Raw genomic sequence first — 20,894 nt, forward strand, 5'->3', positions numbered from 1 at the left:
AAACAGTACACCTCTCTGAACAGTGTCTGGGAGGCTGTGGTTGCTGCTGCACGCAATGTTGATGGTGAACAGATCAAAACACTGACAGAATCCATGGATGGCAGGCTTTTGAGTGTCCTTGCAAAGAAAGGTGGCTATATTGGTCGCTGATTTGTTTTTGTTTTGTTTTTGAATGTCAGAAATGTATATTTGTGAATGTGGAGATGTTATATTGGTTTCACTGGTAAAAATAAATGATTGAAATGGGTATATATTTGTTTTTTGTTAAGTTGCCTAATAATTATGCACAATAATAGTCACCTGCACACACAGATATTCCCCTAAAATAGCTAAAACTAAAAACAAACTAAAAACTACTTCCAAAAACATTCAGCTTTGATATTAATGAGTTTTTTGGGTTCATTGAGAACATGGTTGTTGTTCAATAATAAAATTATTCCTCAAAAATACAACTTGCCTAATAATTCTGCACTCCCTGTAGTTTGCTGTGTAGGAATTTGAAGTTCGGAAAGATTGACACAAACGGTAAATGGTGAGGTGAGTAATAAATATACTTTTAGCAAATCACTTCTCAACTCCCATTGTGAGGAAACAGGATTTTATTTGTGTTCTTCAAATGCTGCAGGGGTTTGAAGACTTTCAGCTGTGAACAATGGGTACTGTCAGAACCACTCATAAAACAGACTGACTTACTGATGCTTCTGCTTTAAATCACAGTAAACTTTTATTTAAATGTAATCAATGTAAAGTAAGTAGTATTGGGTTAAAATACATGTTACCTTTGTTCATTTACTGCTGTGCTTTTCCTGAAGTATTAAAAGCTTTTGACAAAGTTACAGCAGGGAGAGAAGCGGAGCCAGAACTACCTGTAATTCTGAGATGTCGGCAGTCTAAGACCCAGTTACCCAAATGCTAAAACAACTTTAATCACTTTGCTTCATTTCATGAAGCTTCCATGTGTATCCGCCATGTTTGCCACACTAAGCATTAAGTTTACTACACAGACACAAAGTTTCACAGTTAGAGATGCCAAAGTGACGTAGTGCTACTTGCACTGGTTTTTGTGGTGCCGCAAAAATAAAACATGAAAGTCAACTATAGGTTTGAAGACATTTTTTAAAATACATTGACATCAAAGTGACTTATGGCTTTTACAAGAGGATTTATAACTATTTAATTTTTTTAATTAAATGGTCAATATTAATCTGTTAATACATTATGGTATTTAAACATTTCCATAATATAACATTTTTTAAAAAATGATATAATTACTGTTGTTTATAGAACCTGACAAAGCTGAAAACTTCAGCCATACGTTGCATCGTATACAGTGTTCCTATGCCTTCATACAGTAAAAGCCAACAATCCACCAAGGCGGGAAAGAGGTAAAGTGTAAACTAGCAGAAGACTGAATGGTCCCTCCGGAGGTCCTGTCAGTGCTTCATACGTCAACTCCCTCCTCTTTTAGAAGTCTGTTATCTAACAGGACCACAGCCACCTGTATTTGCCGTGGTTTCAGCACTGTTGCGCTAACATTCATAGTCCTCAATGGAACAGTGCTGTCGTGGTTACAGTGCTGTTACGTTGCTATCTTCTCTCATGCTCTCCTCACTACTACTAGTTGTGTGGGTGGAGTTTCCGTTGTGGCTGGAGATCATCATGGCGCTGTCTCTCAGGGATGCTCCGACATTACTGGGCAATGAGACACTCTGTGGGAGGGGCCTACCCACGGTGTAGCTATGTGGCCCATTGCTAAGTGAGTCTCTGTCGGGCATAGTGGTGCTGTTAGTGACCCGGTGGGAGTCGTAGGGTGTCAGGCAGTCATTCTCCAGAATGAGGTCACCTTCATCATCATCATCACCACCATCATCACTGTCACCCTCAGCAATGCTGTTGCTATGGTAACAAAAGACATGCCAAATGATTAAGAAAAAAGTGAATGCAATATAAACTGCACGTGTCCGTTCCTATTGGCAACTTGTGAATAAAGTTGAGAATTCAGCTAGCTTTGACTGCATTTTTCTAAAATTCATGATTCTCATTATTATTTCAAAACAACAGTTTCAATGAAGTTTCATTTCATTAAACGTTTAAGCACAAACTTCTTTTTCTTTTTCTCCTTTAACAGATATGATGTATGCCAGTGCTGCCACAGTCCCCATTCTTTCTGTTCATTAGCAGGCCCAAAAAAAGATAGTATGCATGACAAACCTTGCAGTGATGGGATTGCTCAGAGAGGCGGGGCTTTGTGAGTCATGTGACACGGCAGAGCCTGTAGATCCAACTGAGCCCAGAGAACCCGAGTTACCTACGGAGGTTTTACTCCTACGATGCGTAACATTGTTCCTCTGGTTAGCTGGCTTTACGGTCACAATAAGGTTGTGACTATTTGCCACCATCATGTCTGTGACCTAAAATGACAGATGAGATAGTCAAATAGGGCTTAAATGATGCGATGAAAAATGCAGCTGTTTTTCTTAGATTTAAAGTGTACATGTTATATATAACATATAATATTATTTTTTAATGAATATAATATTGTGCAATTTGCACTCCACTCTTCTCCACACAATGCCAGTCTTACTTTATTTGTTAGTTTATTTGTTATTTATTGTAGACTTTACTATTTTTACTCTTTATCATGTTGCTGTAACACAAAAGTTTCTTTTTTGCACTCCACTGAAACATGTGACAGTTAAAAGCTAAACTTTAGCCATTAAGAGCGGCCCATGGTGAAATTAGCCATTTGTTTTACCAAACTGTATTCTACAAGGTGCGTGTGCGTAAGTATGGGAGGGCCCGGTAGCTTTTAGAGACTTGATTGGGCAATACATTGTCAGTAATTAAAATGACCGAATGGGCTGCTGTCAGCGCTTGTAAAGCCAGTGCGCAGCAGCGCTTCAATTGACCCATTGGCCCAAAAATGTGTTGGCCTACCAGTATGCCAGATTACCAGTCCAGCCCTGATTGATTATCATTAAAATGCTCTAATGAGTGCATATAGAGTGACTTAACACCCCGTTACTTTGATACATACAAACGCTGGTCTAATCATTACTACTACTTTTACTTCCTAAGCTGTTTTTGAACTGTTACTTTGTAAGCTTGTATCCACTACGGATAAAGAAAAAAAAAACGACACACACAAGTGCGACTGTGTTGTAATTTATGGGCAAAGTACATTTACTGTTCATGAAAAAGAAGCACACTTGAATCTTGATCAAGTTAATTCTGAATCTTCTGTATATATTGAATTTTCTTTGAGCCTGGAAGGGCATTTACCTGATCCAAAGATTTTCCTGCTACATCGATGCCATTGACCTCGAGGATCTCGTCGTTAACACCCAACAGCCCAGTGCTTTCTGCTAACCCACCACGCACAAGACGAGATATGAACACCCCTGGAACCTTCAGGAGCAAGAAGAAAGATACAAATATGAGACAACAGCTTTTAGCTATTATAGCTGATATTCATATATTCATAACTTTTGTCTTTATGTCTGCGTGAAGGTGCTACTTGCTGATATTTTTAGAGAAATTTTGAGATGGGGGTATCTTACCGGCCCAATCATAACTGCACAATTGGTACATCATTGGTGAATTACAGGGAAATAATTCATCAATTTTGTCAGCATTAAAGGCAGAATACTGCCTTGTAAGCAGGGTAAAAGCAAAGTAACAAACCTTACCTTCTCTACGCCCTGCGGTGTCACCCGCACGCTCACGCCGTCACGTATGTAGAACCCAAGTGGTTTTTGAGTGCCATGCTTGTGAAGTCGTACCCGTCGATGTGTCTCAGGCAAAATGTCCACATCGATGATTGAAGAAATCTGTCTGAAGTTCTTTGGCGGTCCAATCATGAGGCCAGATCTGCCCTTTGAGTGGGTGGAGCCTGAGCCAGTGGCACGCAGGCTCGTTAAGCCCAGCCCCTTTCTACGCCTCTGAAGGGAGTTGGTGCCAAAAATGATAGGTTCATCCTCTTTAAGAAGACACAAAAGAATGGAGACTGTTAATGGCTACTTGCTGATTTGTGATTCTTTTAAAGTGTTAAACTTTACAGTTACGGTGTATTATTTACACCATAATTGGAAAAAATAAAGTCCATCCATCTTGTTCTGCTTATTCGGGCTGGGTCGCGGGGGCAGCAGCCTAAAAAGAGAAGCCCAGACCTCCCTCTTCCTGGCCACCTCCTCCAGCTTGTCCAGGGGAACACCAGGGTGCTCCGAGGCCGAGAGATATAACCTCTCCAGCATGTCCTGGGTCTGCCCCGCGGCCTCTTCCCAGTAGGACATGCCCAGAACACCTCACCCAGGAGGCATCTTTGTTAGATGCCCGAACCACCTCAACTACCTCCTTTCAATGTGGAGGAGCAGCTGCTCTACTCTGAGTCCCTCCCAGATGGCCGAACTTACCCGATCTCTAAGGGAGGCCAGCCACCCTTCGGAAGAAGCTCATTTCCACAAGTCTTTGATACTGGATAGTTGAACTTTTCATTCCAAAATTTCTACATTCAAAAGATCAGAGCTTTCTTGTGTGTACTGTCAGTCTCAGATATGAACACAATATTACTACTAGCTTCAGATCATTTTTTCCCACAGTTCCATTCTGTCTGTATCCATATTTTGTCAGGAATAAAACCAGCCATTTTAGCTAACTGAACTACAGATACAGATAGCAGTTGTAACACGCAGAATAACTACTAAAATGTCAAAAAATGTAAACTTTCACAATTTTCACATTTTTCAAAACTTCTACCCAGTTCTATAAAATCTTTGAACTTATACCGGAATGACGGAAAGAGAAAAGCATGGAGAAGAGGGAGAAACAACTCATCATCTGATGCACATTAGCTGTCAAACAGGGTTAATGGGAATGTATGGCTGCCAGTGTGTGTGTGTGTGTGTGTGTGTGTACACATGCACGCACACATTAGGTCATTGGGAAGCAGCATTAAGCAGCATTAATGGTTAATGCACAAAAATAATGTTTCCTATCAAGGCATACAGAGCCAGACTAAAGCATGAAGACACAAACATGGTTAAGCCTTCTCTAAATGCACAAATAATGCAATCAGATCCCTCTAATTTTGCAAAAGCTATTTTTGGACCACTATAGATCAACCTGTATTGATCATTATTTTGTGTTCTTGTATGTTATATACAAGGACACAAAATATAGTCTTTTTCAGAAAAGTTAAACATGTGCTAAACCTCATACAAAGTTGTTAAATTCCAGTGTGTCCCATTTAGACCAGCTCCTACAGGAAACAGTGAGGAATGATCACTGCCCCACCACAGTCTCAAATAACTGTAAATATTTATGGCAGACCTGTGACATGCTAGCTTTACTTTGCACATTTTTTACTGAATCTCATCTTTGTTTATTTTTTGACCCGCCCCATACAGTAAAAACTGGTGACAATTCGAACCAAAAATTTCATATTTGGATTCATCCGACCTGTTGGTACTGATACTGATTTTCAGTCCAGTTCTAGCGTGACCGCTAATGATGGTAACAGCAGGCATAAACGACCTGTGTGACTGTTTTCTGCCAAAATTTTAGCCTAGCCAGGCTTATTAATCAGTAGTCTTGGCATTCTGGCTGCAGGGCCTTCGCTCATCTTTTCACATTTTATAAAACACTCTATGACCTCATAATTAAATCAACAAAACACGCACTATAGCTGAAATTACAGTGAACCCACGATCTCTAACATGTATGTGGAGTGACATTGACAGACAACATCAAAGCTATAAGATCAGACATGAACCTCCCCCTCTCTGCTGGCTAAAGCTTTAAATACTTGCTGCTTACTACTATCATAAGCTTTAGAGCTCAGAAATGGTATTCAGGATGGCCGTAAAGAGTAAATCTGTGTCTGTGTCTTAGTGCCCCATATATCTGTCCCTAATGTACCATGTTCCTGTTATCTGCAGCTGTCATGAGCATTTGTATGTTTCTTTCTAGTGTGACCTCACTCTGTAGTGGCCCACCATCTGGAGCCCAAGGGGGTGCCATATGGCCATATGCAGTGCAGGACAACAACAGGCCTGTGCACAGTGCAGACAAAGGGGGAGCGTCATTCTGTAAGGGCTTTGTTACTTCACCTCCTATTTAAAAGCAGACTATTAGGTCTGAAACTGTATAATTTTTTTTCAATTGTGATAAAAGCTCCTGTAATCACTGTGACGCTGTTTTACATTTAAAACAATGCATCAGACAACTGGTGCATCTATTGTGTTATTTTGTTTAAATTGTATTTGTTAAAACACACTTTTTTCAAAGCTCTTGTGTTTTGAACCCATCAACCATGATTACTTAGTCTGTTTACCGCCGCTCCATTTCTTAGTGTTTCTCTCAGTGGAACATGACATTTCTGTGCCACGTGTTACAAGTTGTACTGTCTCAGTAGTTTCCAGTTTGAATCATTTTAGTTTATCAGATGCAAAATTGTGATGTGAAAAAAGGTATTTTGTCTCTTAGTTATCATAAATCACCTCAGCAACATACTCAGGGTGGAGCAGCACAAAGGTACACACTGCTCTTCTGTCAGTATTACTAAGACCGTAGTCACTTTGATTCTTCACATGGAACCTTACTGATTAAAATACATATAACTGCTTTGTTGTGTCAAAGTCTACTCGATGTAGACTTTGTTGCAGTGTTAATGTGTTAAAGTAATCAACAAGTGCAAGTCAACAATTCTCTTTCTCACACACACACACACACACACGCACACACACACACACACACACACACACACACACGCACGCACGCACGCGCGCGCGCACGCACGCACGCACACACACACACACACACAGTAGTGGCATTGCATGGATCTGGTATGACTGATGAAGTCTCAAAAGACATCAGTCATATAAACTGAGTGAGATTATCTTGCTCCAAAAAGTTAAATAAACTCACTCATGGCTAATGGCTTAAAGCAGCAGATGGGTTTCTATCCTGTGGTATCCCCCTGTCTATCCCTCACTCACAAACACATACTCACAAATGCACACCAGTGCTAACACACAAAGACAAGCTGTAGTAAAGGTCAAAATGAATGTAGCCAAGTAAGAGGAATTGAAGTGGAGAGAGAAGCGTGTAGGAAAGGAAACACATATCTGCTGTTTTCAGTGTAAAATGAACTTCTTGTTGCCTTCATAAAGGGTTTGATGATGTCTTCAGTCATTTAGAAGTCTTTCACATTTCACTGAATACTTACAAGTGACACTAGTGAGCAACAGAGCTGCTACAAAGACTACTAATAAAAATGTGAGATCCTTACTGAACTTATTTGAGACAGACCTGGTTAGTTAAAAACAAACTATCGTCACCACTTAATCTTCCTGTTGCTCTATCCTTCAGCTGTGCAAATTTTGCCAATCATGTGGATGCAGTGAATAAATGGGATTACACTTCAGGAATGAAAGATAAGTGATTGTGGGAATAGATTTTAGCTGCCTTACTCAAGTCCTAATCCTTTCTAGTGACGCCACTACTCCTAATGCAATGCATGGGTTTAAGATTTTCCAGTAGGATTTACAGGATTTTATCATTTCTGGACTGCAGAGTTTAAAAGAGTAAACAAAGCGAATACAAGCCTCCTCAATAAGATTTCAACAAACGTATTGCACGTGCACATGTTTGCTCTCTCTGTGTTTCCAGGGCCTTGTTTTCCTGAGCTCGCTTCCTTTTTAGTTCCCCAGACCATAGAGCTGATCTGATTTGCTGGCAGCTGTCTGTGACTCCGATCTCTAGCAGGCTGCTAAGCAGCACATTAATGTCATCACATCCTGAGTTATGACATAGCATGAAAAGGTGTACTGGGAGACAACAATGGTACAGTGTATTAGAAAACACTCACATAATCCATAATGATGGATGGATAAACATCACCACTGTCAGCAGGTGTAATAAGTGTTTCTGCTTCATATGTAGTGTCTCAGGGGTAAACAATAAAGCTCACTAACATTACAGTCTACCTGTAAAATTACAGGATACATTTTTGTCTTTCTTGAATTATTCACTCTTGCTATGTCTTGGGCACAAAGTATGTGCTACCAGAGGTGTGTGCTACGAAGCCAGTTTAACTGGTTAGTGACGTCATAGTTGTCAGTGTCACAAGGGTGGTTCTCTTTTTAAACTTGGATACATTACTGTGGATTATGTTCAGAGCTTTGGAAGTGCCAATTTTTCACTAATTCTTGATTTGTATGCTTTAAAAAGAGATTTAAAATTGGAAGAAGCTGCCATTCTCAGTGGGAATACTGAGCTTGCTGACCTCTGCCGATTCAGTGAAGTAAAATCCAGACACATAAGGGTAACAAATAAGTCCTCAGTGTACTTTTGAGCAATTAAATGATTTCAAAATTAACATGAAATTTAACAAGCAGTCAGATTAAATGCCAGCACTGGAATAAATTGTTTAGAACCAGCTGGAGTCAGTGAAGTGAGCTCGGGAAAAGCTCAGGAAAAATGCGTGCATGACCTAAATTGTCGGACAAGAATTATCAGATTCTGTAAATTCTTTAAAACTGGTAAGCAGTGATTGATTAGAGCAACGGGATTGTTCATGTATAGCGAGGGTGTGCTGGGAATGCCTGGCAAAGGCCCCCGGTCCACGAGATCTTAAACTCCCACTTCAGGTGGAGCTTCAACAGCATTCCGAAGGAGGCTAAGGACATTGAGTCCGAATGGACCATGTGCAACACCTCCATTGCTGCACATGAGGCTACAGGCTACTGCACTGAGCTGCAGCTGCAAGGTGGCCGGTGCCTGTCATGGTGGTAACCTCCGAACTTGATAGTGGATAACCGAGGTGAAGGGAGCCAACACGCTACAGAAGGAGTCCTGTTGGGCTTGGTTAGCTTACGGGACTTCAGAGGCAGCTGATGGGTAACGGCAGGCCTGGAAACGCCTCGGTGTTCTCCATTAAAAGCTGGAGGAAATGGCTACGGACAGGGAGGTCTGGGCTTCTCTGCTTAGGCTGCTGACCCAACAACGTGGCCCCAGATAAGCGGAAGAAAATGGATAGACAGGTGGATGTGATCGTCCACTAGTAAATGAATCATTGATGTTATTCTCTTGGAGGGACGAAAACATTTTAAAAAGACATGAAATATACTTTGGAAGCCATTAAAATAACTGTAGGATCAATGTGTAGAAAGACATATAACATGTTGAGATCTGTCATTTAGACTGCTTTGCAAAGTAATTTTTCAAGCCTAATTAACTAAAAATGTATTTTTACCTCATTTTTTCTCTTACCTCTCTTGGTTATAATAATGCGGAGCAGCGGATTGGCTGATGCAATGGCTTTGTGGTAATTTTCATCATTGTTAATTGGAAGGAGGTCCCCGTGTACATCTGCATATCCTAGTAGCACATCAACACCAGGGATGTGATGAATCGTTTGGAGGAGGCGGTAGAACTCCTTGAAGCCCCCTGGACCATTTCTCTTCAGAGCAAAACGACGATATTCTGCATCAAACTGTAGAAGGCAACAAACACACATCAAATGATTTTTAATAGTGAGGCTCAATCTGTGTTTACAATTTTAGCTAAATGTAATACTAAGCATTTTAAGTGTGGCTAACCGCTACAGCCACTAACTAGGAATGGATAACAAAACCTGTTGAGCCTATTTAACATACTTTGGGATTCATTGTTGAAGACCGTAGTCCTTAAGAGTTTTGATACGATGTCACCTCTAAGCATAGAAAAAGTGCGATGTCACTAAAACCTATCTAGAAAAGTTTTAGACACTTCCCTCACATCCAACCTGTGGGGCATACACACTGACAACAGTCAACATCGGCTGTTTCATTTCCAGCTTCAGAGTCATGATTCTGTCTGACACTCTTCAACTTCAGATCACTGTTCACAAACTCTTCCTTCAACATGACCCCCACTCTATTCTCTTCCTATCTGTACTATGAGAGAACAGCTTGCATCCACCTCCAATGCCCCTGGCCTGGGTTCCTTTCACCTGGTCTCCTGCATGCACACTATATCTAACTTTCTTCTCACCATCATATCAGCATCTCTCTCACTTCAGCAGTCATAGTCCCTACATTTAGAGTCCCTGCGTTCACCTCCACAACCCTGCCTTTGTTTCTCCTTGTTTTCAGCCAGCAGAAGCACAGTTTCCACCAGCACCCTCATGGCCAACAGCACTGGAGGCTGTGGGTTCGACTGATCTGACATGGAAAGCTCATTCTTGATCATCTGCATGTTTTATTTTCCAAAGATATTATGCCGGATGCCCTTCCTGACACAACCCTCTCTATTTATCTGGACCTGTTTACCGCCATTTCCTGTAGCTTCTCTCTCAGTAGCAGCGACTGCATTGCGTTAAATCAAAAAGGGGATCCTCTTAATGCATTCCTAATTATCGATTCAATTCCATTTTATTTATATAGCACCAAACCACACAACAATCGCCTCAAAGTGCTTTATATTAGTATAGTATAGAAGTAAATTAATCTACATAGATAAGGCTAACGTGAACACCGACAGTAAAATTTGAGATTTTGTTTCATTTCAGTGCTAAAATCCAAGCCCCTCATAAAGGCCATCCTCAGTAACCACCTTTGATATGGATGTAAAGGTACAGTGCCCATTTCATGAATGGAAACACAAACAAGGAAAAATCACAGGGAACTGTAGGGACAGTACTGGTACAGGAGTTTAAACATATTTCAAATATTATGGAATATTTGTTATTTTTATGTACTGTAGTAACAAATCTTAAAAATTATGTCATTCTATCACTCTTCCTGTATCGTGACATCTCCAACTTGCATGATGTACTGACAAGGCACGTACTGTTTGTGTGCTGTTTGGAACTAGTGATGCCTGGCGAAAGCAGAAATGTTTAAAAATTGTTTAATTAAAACTGAGACATGACCTAAAACTCAAACTCTGGAGTTTAATTTTTGTCCCAACTGTATATTATAACAGAAACTTTCAAACAGTAATTACACAATGAGATTCACGCTGACTTTGTTTTGTCTCCCAACATTATGCTTCTTCCGGTGGATATTAACACAAATACTGTGCCTCCCTTTAGCTCTATAATTAACAGCACAGAGTATTAGACCTCTCACTGGCATGTTTGCCTTGAAAGCTATACTGGGCGTACTCAGTGTGAAGAATGTGTGCTTTATCAGAGCATTCATCTGTATCTTGGACTCTAGGGTGGCATGCTACTTTACCAGTACTGTCATATGATATATGGAAATGTTGACGTTGCTGCATTCAGGGCCGTAATCAGGTTTTAGGGATTAGTGGGGTACAGAAGAGTCACACTGGTGCTCTTTGTTTAAGTAAAACAATAAGGTTATTTTTAAAGTGCTTTTCACATATGTGTTGGCATAAAGTGCTCACATGTTCTTATGAATAATAACAATACGATTGAATGGAAAATGGAAGCACAGTTAACAGGAATATAAAGCCAAGTTCAAACACAGCATGAAAGAAAATATTATAAAGAAAGTTATTAAACAATAAGAATGAGTCCACAGAGTTGGATAAATGAAGTCAAAGTGGGACTTCAGAAATCCAAAATTTCTTTTGCCACCGGCTGAAAGGCTCCATCCCCACCCCAATCTCACACGAGTAACACATTCTGAGATAAAAGATTGCTGCATTTCCATTTAGTGCTCTGTATATAAGTAGCCGGTGTTGAGTATAAAGCAGGAGTAATATGAGCTGACTTAGGAGAAAACATAAGTATTCTGGTGGCAGCATTTTGTATTGCTTGAAAATGAGAAGGAGATGATTTCACTTGTATTTTTATTTTTTATTCCTATTTATTCTATTTATCCCCTTTGTATATTTTATTTATATTTGTCTCTGTATTTATATATGTGTGTGTGTGTGTGTGTGTGTGTGTGTGTATATATATATATATATAACAATTCTGTAACTGTAACTTCGGTCGTTGCTGTGCTTTTTTTGGAAGTCGAATTTCCCAGAGGAACCCACCCGAGGGATTAATAAAGTTCTATCTTATCTTATCTCTTATCTTATTTCCTGGATGGGATTGAGCAGAAAAAAAGCTGGGATCCAAGGAAAACTGAGGCTGTGCTCAGTGACAATGCATCTGACCACTTGTTCCCTTGCGTGCCCCACTGACTGGAACTTCTCATCTATAGACTGATTCTCCGGGTCGTACTACCTCAGGCTGCTTCACCCTGTCTCTCCTTGTCAGCTGGTCTCTGATCCTGCAGTCCTCAGCATTCACTGACGACTTAGAGTCAACCTGCGCTTTCTCTGCTGGCTGCTGCTGTTGATAATTGTGCAACTTTACAGATGGCACTCTGTCATTCTGGAGCCAATAAATCATTTGCATTGAATGATTTTGTTGGTTTCATGAAGTTTGACTTTTTTATTCTGAACTGAATCCTGGTAGCGCAGGACAGACTACAGAGGCCTCACTGGGGTTGGTTCAGATGGGTACTGGGACCCTGGCAGAGGAGGAGGAGAACTAATATTAGTGTTTGGAGTGTTTCACCAGTTAGCATCGCAGTGGATGCAGGACAATTTTATATCTTTGAACTTCAGCTTGTTAGAGTTGGAGGTAAAAACTAATCTACCAACCACCTGGTTCTATCAGCCCTGGTCAAAGAAAACAGAGCTGTCTATTTTACAAGGCTGGCTTTTAATAGTCAGCACAATCCAACATTATTATTTGATACCATTACCATGATCATATCACCTGCTTAACCTGCTCTTTCTGTTTTTTCTGATGACAATAGCAAAAATTTTCTTCATTTTTTTTCTTACACAGGTGCAAATGAAAAATACAATATGTTATGCACTGGCTCTCCATCCATTCTGTCCCAGGCTCAGCATAGAAATCTCTCTAGTTTATACACCTGTGGCCATGAAAGTGATTAGAACACCTGAATTCAATAATTTGGATGGGTGAATACTTTTGGCAATATAATGTATTTATATCTGTTCCTTTTTATTGGCAACTTTGTACAAAAGAGGAATTTGTTGCTGTGTCATTGTGTAAAACTGTTCTCATGCCATGACATGTTGTTTCTAAAGGACCACAGCCTCCTGCCAAAGGGCAGTGTCACAAACAGTTTGAGACAGGCAAGCAAGATCCATGCCGACCCCCCACTTCATAGAGTCCTGGAGGTGTCCTAGAGGTCCTGGAGGTCTACAAGTCTTGTAGGGAGGCAGATTGCTGCCAATCACCTTCTCAGTGGAGGGAATGACATGCTGCAGTCTGCATTTGTCCTTGGCAGCAGCACGGTGATGGAGGAGGTGAGAATAGATTCATTGATGGAGAAAAACTGCACCATCACTGACGTTGCAGGTTGTATTTTCTCTGTTGTGTCTTCTTGATGAGGAGGCTGATGTTTGGGAGGGATGTCTGGTTTCCACTGTCATCTCCACTGTTTTCACAACATTTAAGCTCCAGGTTGTTGTCACTGCACAAAGTCACCAGTCAATCTCGCTCATATAGACGGACTCATCTCCACATGAGATAAGCCCAACAGGGTGGTGTCATCTGCAAACTTCGGGAGTTTACAGACTGGTGTCTGGAGGTGCAGCTGTTGGTATACAAGAAGAAGATTAGAAAAGTAAAGACAGAGCCCTGAGGGGAACCAGTGCTGATGCAATGAAAGACAGGAAGTCAATGATCCACCTGCAGGTGGGAGCAGACACATTCAGCTGGGAGAGCTTTTCCTGCAGCAGAGTACGGATGAATATATTAAAAGCACAACCAAAGTCCACAAAAGTAGCCTAGCATGAATTCCTGCAGAGTCCAGGTGCAGTGCCATGTTAACAGCATCACCTACTGACCTGTTGGCTCTGTAGGCGAACTGCAGGGGATCCAGGAGGGGGACAGTGATAGAGTTTAGATGTGATAGTACCAGACGGTCAAACTCTTCATGACTACAGAGGTCAGAGCAACAGGTCGGTTTGTGATCCCTTTTTTTAAAAAATGGAACAAGAATGATAAGTCCTGTGGAAGCAGGCTGGCACATGACATGTCTCTGATCAGCACAGGGCTTCAGGGTGGATGGAGACACTGAGCCTGGTCCTGCTGCTTTCTGGGTGTTCTGTTTTGAGTTTGTTTACATCTCTTTCAAGTAGGGAGAGAGGTTTCTAGGGAGATGGAGAAATTACTGAAGGGATGAGCATTTGAGTCCAGATGAGGGGAGCAGTATTGCTGAATAACAGTCACATCATTACACCAGCCACTGTAAGCAGAAAACCAGATACCTCCACCCCGGCTGGGCGGAAGTGCACGCAGACGGCGCCGAGATCGTAAACAAAGGCGAGGTAGGCGCGGAGGGCTACGGGCTAAGCTAAAGCTAACACCACACCGGCTGCCTTTACCCAGTATTTTTCTCGCCAATGTCCGTTCTCTGGCAAACAAAATGGATGAGATACGGCTCTCCATCACTAACAACAGACGGATTATGGACTCAAATGTCATGTTTTTCACTGAAACATGGCTGAACAACAGCTGCCCGGACAATGCTATCGAGTTAGCAGGACGCCACACACACCGAGCCGACAGGCTAGCAGATGACTCCGGCAAGACCAGAGGTGGAGGTTTGTGCATTTATATTAACAATGCTTGGTGCATGAACTCCACTACTACTGAGAGTCACTGCTCACCTAATGCGGAGTTTTTAATGGTCAAATGCAGACCTTATTATCTCCCCAGAGAACTCACTTCGATCATACTCACTGCCGTGTATATCCCCCCCGACGCTAATGCTAGGTTGGCCATGAAAGAACTTTCTGCAGCCATTAACAAACACCAGAATAAACACCCCGAGGCTGCTTTTATTGTTGCTGGCGACTTCAACCACACCAATTTAAAGACAGTCCTCCCCAGATTCCACCAACATGTCTCCTGCCACACCAGAGGAGACAAGACTTTAGACCATGTGTATTCCAACCTGGCTGGAGCCTACAAAGCCACACCCCTCCCCCACATTGGACAATCGGACCATCTCTCCCTGTTCCTCACACCTCGGTATTCACCACTCATCCAACGTGTGAAACCTGCTGTGAGGACAATTAAAGTGTGGCCAGAGGGGACAGACGCAGTGCTCCAGGACAGATTTAAAAACACAGACTGGAATATGTTCACCCACACAGACCTGGACCAGTACGCCTCATCTGTACTGGATTACATCTCCAAAACCACAGACAGTGTCACCACCCAGAAACAGATCACCATGTACCCCAACCAGAAGCCTTGGATGAACCGGGATGTTCGTCTCCTCCTGAAGGCCCGCAACACTGCCTTTAGGTCAGGAGATGCACACGCCTACAGTACAGCCAGGGCTAATCTAAAGAAGGGCATCAAAAAAGCCAAACACCATTACAAAAAGAAGGTAGAAGAACACTTCTCCAACTCCAACCCCCGACGCATGTGGCAAGGACTCCAGACCATCACAGACTACAGGACCACCAAACCCTCCCCCGCATCCTCTGATGTCTCCTTCCTCAACGAGCTCAACAACTTTTATGCTCGTTTTGAGCAAGGGAACCCCACAACCACAACCAAAGCAGACATGACGCCAGACCACCAACCTATGACTCTCTCCCCCACCGATGTAGGAGCGGTGCTGAGCAGGATCAATGTCCACAAGGCTGCAGGCCCTGATGGCATCCCCGGGCGTGTTCTCAGAGCGTATTCTGGGGAGCTTGCAGGAGTGCTCACAGACATATTCAATCTGTCCTTGGCCCACGCTGTGGTACCGGCCTGCTTCAAATCCACCTCCATCGTCCCGATACCCAAAAACTCCAACCCATCTTGCCTCAATGATTACCGCCCAGTAGCACTCACCCCCATCATCACTAAGTGCTTAGAGCGACTGGTCCTAGCACACTTCAAATCCTGTCTCCCCCCCACCCTGGACCCCCACCAATTCGCATACCGCCGGAACAGGAGCACAGAGGATGCAGTCTCCATCGCAATGCACTCTGTCCTCTCACACCTGGACAACAACAACACCTACGCCAGAATGCTGTTTATAGACTTCAGTTCAGCATTCAATACAATCCACCCCTCACAACTCATCAGGAAACTGACAGACCTGGGTATCAGTTCCCTCATCTGCAAATGGTTACTGGACTTCCTGACCAACCGCCCCCAACATGTCCGGCTGGATAACCGCTGCTCATCTACCATCACAATGAACACCGGTGTACCACAAGGCTGTGTGATGAGCCCTTTCCTCTACTCCCTCTTCACCCACGACTGCAGACCTGCTGATGGTTCCAACACCATCATTAAGTTTGCAGATGACACCACGGTGATTGGCCTCATCAGTGACAACGATGAGGCCGCCTACAGGGAGGAGGTGGATCGTCTGGCTGAGTGGTGCGACACAAACAACCTGCTGCTTAACACCGAGAAGACCAAGGAGCTCATCGTGGACTACAGGAGGAATGCTGACCCACATCCACCCATCCACATTAAGGGGACGGCTGTGGAGCGTGTGAGCAGCTTCAAGTTCCTGGGAGTCCACATCTCCGAGGATCTCACCTGGACGACCAACTGCTCCAAGCTGGTCAAGAAGGCTCACCAGCGCCTCTTCTTCTTGAGGACTCTGAGGAAGAACCACCTGTCCTCAGACATCCTGGTGAACTTCTATCGTTGCACCATTGAGAGCATCCTGACCAACTGTATAACAGTCTGGTACGGGAACTGCTCTGCCTCGGACCGGAAGGCGTTGCAGAGGGTCGTGAAAACTGCCCAGCGCATCGCCGGAGCACCACTTCCTGCCATAAAAGACATCTACAGGAAGCGGTGTCTGAAAAGGGCTGGGAAAATCATCAAAGACCCCAGTCACCCATCACATGGACTCTTCACCCTCCTGCCCTCTGGGAGGCGCCACAGGAGCCTCCGGACTAAGACCACCAGGTACCGGAACAGCTTCTTCCCCACAGCTGTCAGACTCCTGAACTCTGCCTCCTGACATCTGACCCACGTTAAACTCATGGACTGAACATACACACACACACAATGGACAACTGTACCCTCAAACACAATAATAACATGGACTGAACCACCACTCACAACCACTAGCACTTTATATAGCCTCTGTAGAAACTATCTACACCCTCACTTATCTTAACTGCACTACTGTATAGCTCTGTGTAAATAATCATTCTGTACATTCGATAATCTTTAATCCTACAACTGTTTACAACTTGCATAGTTCCCATTTCTGTATAGCTGTATATCCCAGATTCTGTAAAGTTATTTATTTCATATTCTGTATAGTTTTTCATATTTATATCCTGTTCATAGCCTGTACATAGCTTGTACTCACTACAGCCTGTACATACTTATAGTTATAGAATATTCACAACATACTTCATACCGTGTACATTATAACATACCATAATAGACCCATTTCTGTAATATACTCACATATCTATATTATTGCTAATATATATTGTAATATATCTATATCACTAAAGCACTTCTGGATGGATGCAAACTGCATTTCGTTGCCCTGTACCTGTGCATGTGCAATGACAATAAAGTTGAATTCTATTCTATTCTATTCTTTGTCTTGCCGAAGAACTTCATGTGGCAATCTGCTCTGAAGAGTTGGAGTTCTACCAACTGCACCACAGAGTCCAGTATAGATCCACTCAAGTTTCCATAAAACACAAAACAGCCAATTTAGAGCAGTCTCTGTTTTTCCCCATCAATAGCTGGAGTTCATCTATTTTACTGCCCAATGAGCTTATGTTCCCTGTAGTGGAGTATGGAGGCGGTGGAGATGCAGGAGTGTACCGGCTTGCTTTCCTCTCCTACAGCGTCTCACTTCATGAACCTGAATGGCCAGATCAGGCAATGAATGATGGAAATAAGTCCTCAGGAGTTGTAGCCCTGATGCTCATTAGCTCATCTCTGGTGTAAAAAGTTCTGGTTGTATGGCAAAGCACAGAGTAAAGCTGAAAGACTGTGCAAAATATTCACGAAACTGTTCCCACTAAAAATGTAAACAACAAACCGGTTGAGTTAAAAACACAGCAGCCAGTACAGCAAGGCCATGAAGGCATATGAGCAGGAAATATGATCAGCTGGTGACGTGTGACCCAAAAGTAAACAAATGACTCAGCCATCATCACTGGACCACCAGCTAGTTATACTCCATACAACCAAATGACATATCACAACTGTCATCTTGAGCTGACAGTTGTTGTGAGTTGGTGCTATATAAATACAACTGAACTGAACTGAATGACAGGAAGAGCAGAGATTGGACAGTGGGTAAGATACTGATCCATTCTTCAGAGGGTAAGTGTGTGACTGATAGACAAAAGCACTAGGTGAATGTGTGTGTGTGTGTGACTGCGTGAATGAGACAAGCAGTAGAAACTGTTGTAAATGATGAAACTGAGGAGAAAGGTGTTGTATAAGAACCAAACCATGTACTGATTCTAATAGGTGATAACACCGTCCCGCGTTACTGAACTGTTGAGTTACTTCAGTTACTGCTAAAGAGTTAAGCATTCGACTCACTCTTTGTCACTGTATATAATGCTGTCACTCTTACTGCACTATAATGTGTCATCACTGACAGTAGCACACTGGAATAAAAGGAAAATCTCCCTCTTTTTTTGCACTAATCAGTGCTGCTGTCTGCAAGCTGCACTCTCTGATACAATGTTCATTTAGAACATCATCAAATTCATATTATTGGATTTCCTTAAAAAATGGATATCATTTTGAGGCTATGTTGCCCATTCTAGTGTCAATTTCTTTGGATAATCATGGGAAACACAACTTGCTTATAAAGGATGAACATTGCCACTGTGACATGACCCACTGGTTAGTAAATCCCATTGTAAAGCTAAAAATGTTCCCTACGCGATCAGTTTGCAGGCGGATGTCATGAGCACGGCACAAACCTGACTGTGAAGCAGAGGAAATCACAGAATTCTCTAACAGGAGCTTCATTTACTAAACTGCCCTTCATGTTGTTTGACTTTAAGCACGTCACAGGACACAGACTTCTACAGAACCACAGGTGTTTCTGACACACCCCCTCCTACCTACAAAAAACTGCGTGGGTTTGAGCACTGACTCAGTCTACATATTTCTATACGTGGACTGGTCCACATTCTTCATGTGAAACCAGTCTACAGTCTGTGCGAGGCGGCTGAAGGGCCTGTGGAAGGTTTTATCTTTAAACTATTTTTCAGGCTCTTCAAACATTAGCAATAAAAAGTACATTGAAAATGCTGCCAATATTTGAGTTTACGGACACAGCTTCACCTAAAAAATATTTTGGTTTTCATCTTCATGAAAGCACTTACTATTACAGAATAATCGCACTGTAATTTTATGTGTTCGGTATGCTTATTTCTCATTATTTCTCTTATTACAAAAGCTAAACCTCACAAACAACTAAAATGTGAACACCAAAGAATAAGCCAACACAGCTTGGCACCACACCACCACAAATCAATCAGATGTTAATGTCATGACTTCTTAATGTACCTATGACCATAATGCATTATGGATGAGCCATTGATTCCTAATGGCTGGTTAATGTAGAGCATGTGACCAGGCTGTGGTTTCATGATAGATGGATAGAAACAAACCTCTCTGTTTTTAGGTCTTTCAGCGCCTCTGTCATGTTCTTATACACACACACACACACACACACACACACACACACAGAGAGAGAGAGAGAGAGAGAGAGAGAGAGATCGAGAGAGAGAGAGAGAGAGAGATCGAGTTAAACACAGGACTGGGATTATCGAGGCTGAGCAGGCTGACACGATGTTGATGGTGTTGGTGGTGTTGGTGGGGGGGCTGCGGGCGGCAGCAGCCAGGCCGCTGTCAGCTGAACCCGGTCGGATTTCGTTTCTTCTAAATATCGCGTGAATTTGCAGCGGCCAGATATTTGTGTTTGTTACATCACGATCTGGATGAGAAGAGCGGAGGGCTGGGGTCCTGATAACGCACACCCTGCGTCGCTAACAGCATCAGTCAGCAGCCCATCACTTACTTTGCTCTTGACCTCCACCAGGTTGTCCGACAGTCTGAACGAAGTCCGCTGCTGCTGCTGCTGCTGTTGCCTGGACATTGTGCTCCTCGGTCGGCTGCTTGTCTGAGGCACTGCGGGTAAAAATATCCGCTGGAGGTCTGACAGCCTGGCAGCTCCCTCCTCTACTCTCGAGCGTAAAGCTGCTGAGGGGCTGCAGCGGTATTGGTGTTGTCCTCGGACAGGCTCCTGGCTGCCGTGCTGCTGCGGGCCCGCCTTTCGTTCCTCCCGACGCGCAGAAACAAACCCGGCTCCTCACAGGTGCAGTCCGGTAAATCCAGTATGAGATCTGAGGTACCAGCGAAACCCGCCCTTCTGCTCCCCACCCCTCCTCCTGATGAACACAGGGGGCGGGACGTGATACTGGAAGAAGAAAACACAACATGACCTGTCTATTACTCTCTCTCTCTCTCTCTCTCTTTCCGTGTGTGCGTGCGCGTGTGTGTGCTGCTCCATACTCCAGTGGACAGATTCATATTACTCCTCCTTTGCTTTTGCTGGCACAAGGACAGAAAGGATAATACTGTGTTCTAATGTCAAATCACTTTTACTTATATCATACTGATAGCCTGGTGAATATAAAATGTTATATTTCAGAGAAAAACTCAACTAGTGCAAACAACGCACTTTTAACCAGTGTGGAAACACCAAGACAGAAACAAAGAGTGTATTAGACAACCAGCTGTAACAACCATAAGTTATGTTCCAACCATATAATGTTAGAGCACAATAGTGCTGTGACAAAGCATTTGCATCCTTTATAAATATGCATAGTTTTATGCATATTGGGTACATGTTTCAGATCACCAAACACATTTTACTATCAGACAA

The 20,894-nt window shown here is 42.8% G+C and overlaps 1 protein-coding gene across 1 annotated transcript; it reads right to left on the minus strand.

Annotated features, from left to right (window-relative positions):
- Positions 1–280: 280 nt before the first annotated feature.
- Positions 281–20,421, minus strand: pard6a (par-6 family cell polarity regulator alpha). The gene is made up of 6 exons (XM_086299652.1): positions 20,028–20,421; positions 9,271–9,493; positions 3,690–3,979; positions 3,283–3,408; positions 2,212–2,411; positions 281–1,896 (listed from the first exon to the last, which is right to left on the minus strand). The coding sequence occupies exons 1-6, from the start codon at positions 20,103–20,105 to the stop codon at positions 1,569–1,571; spliced, it is 1,245 nt and encodes a 414-aa protein (XP_086155778.1). The 5' UTR covers positions 20,106–20,421; the 3' UTR covers positions 281–1,568.
- Between the last annotated feature and the right edge of the window lie 473 nt (positions 20,422–20,894).

The sequence above is a fragment of the Aulonocara sp. 'chitande type north' Nkhata Bay genome, linkage group LG7 (assembly GCF_057382095.1).
Source record: "Aulonocara sp. 'chitande type north' Nkhata Bay isolate Kocher_YH1m ecotype deep benthic linkage group LG7, A_spYH_male_GT1.1, whole genome shotgun sequence".
NCBI classification, from domain to species: domain Eukaryota; kingdom Metazoa; phylum Chordata; class Actinopteri; order Cichliformes; family Cichlidae; genus Aulonocara; species Aulonocara sp. 'chitande type north' Nkhata Bay.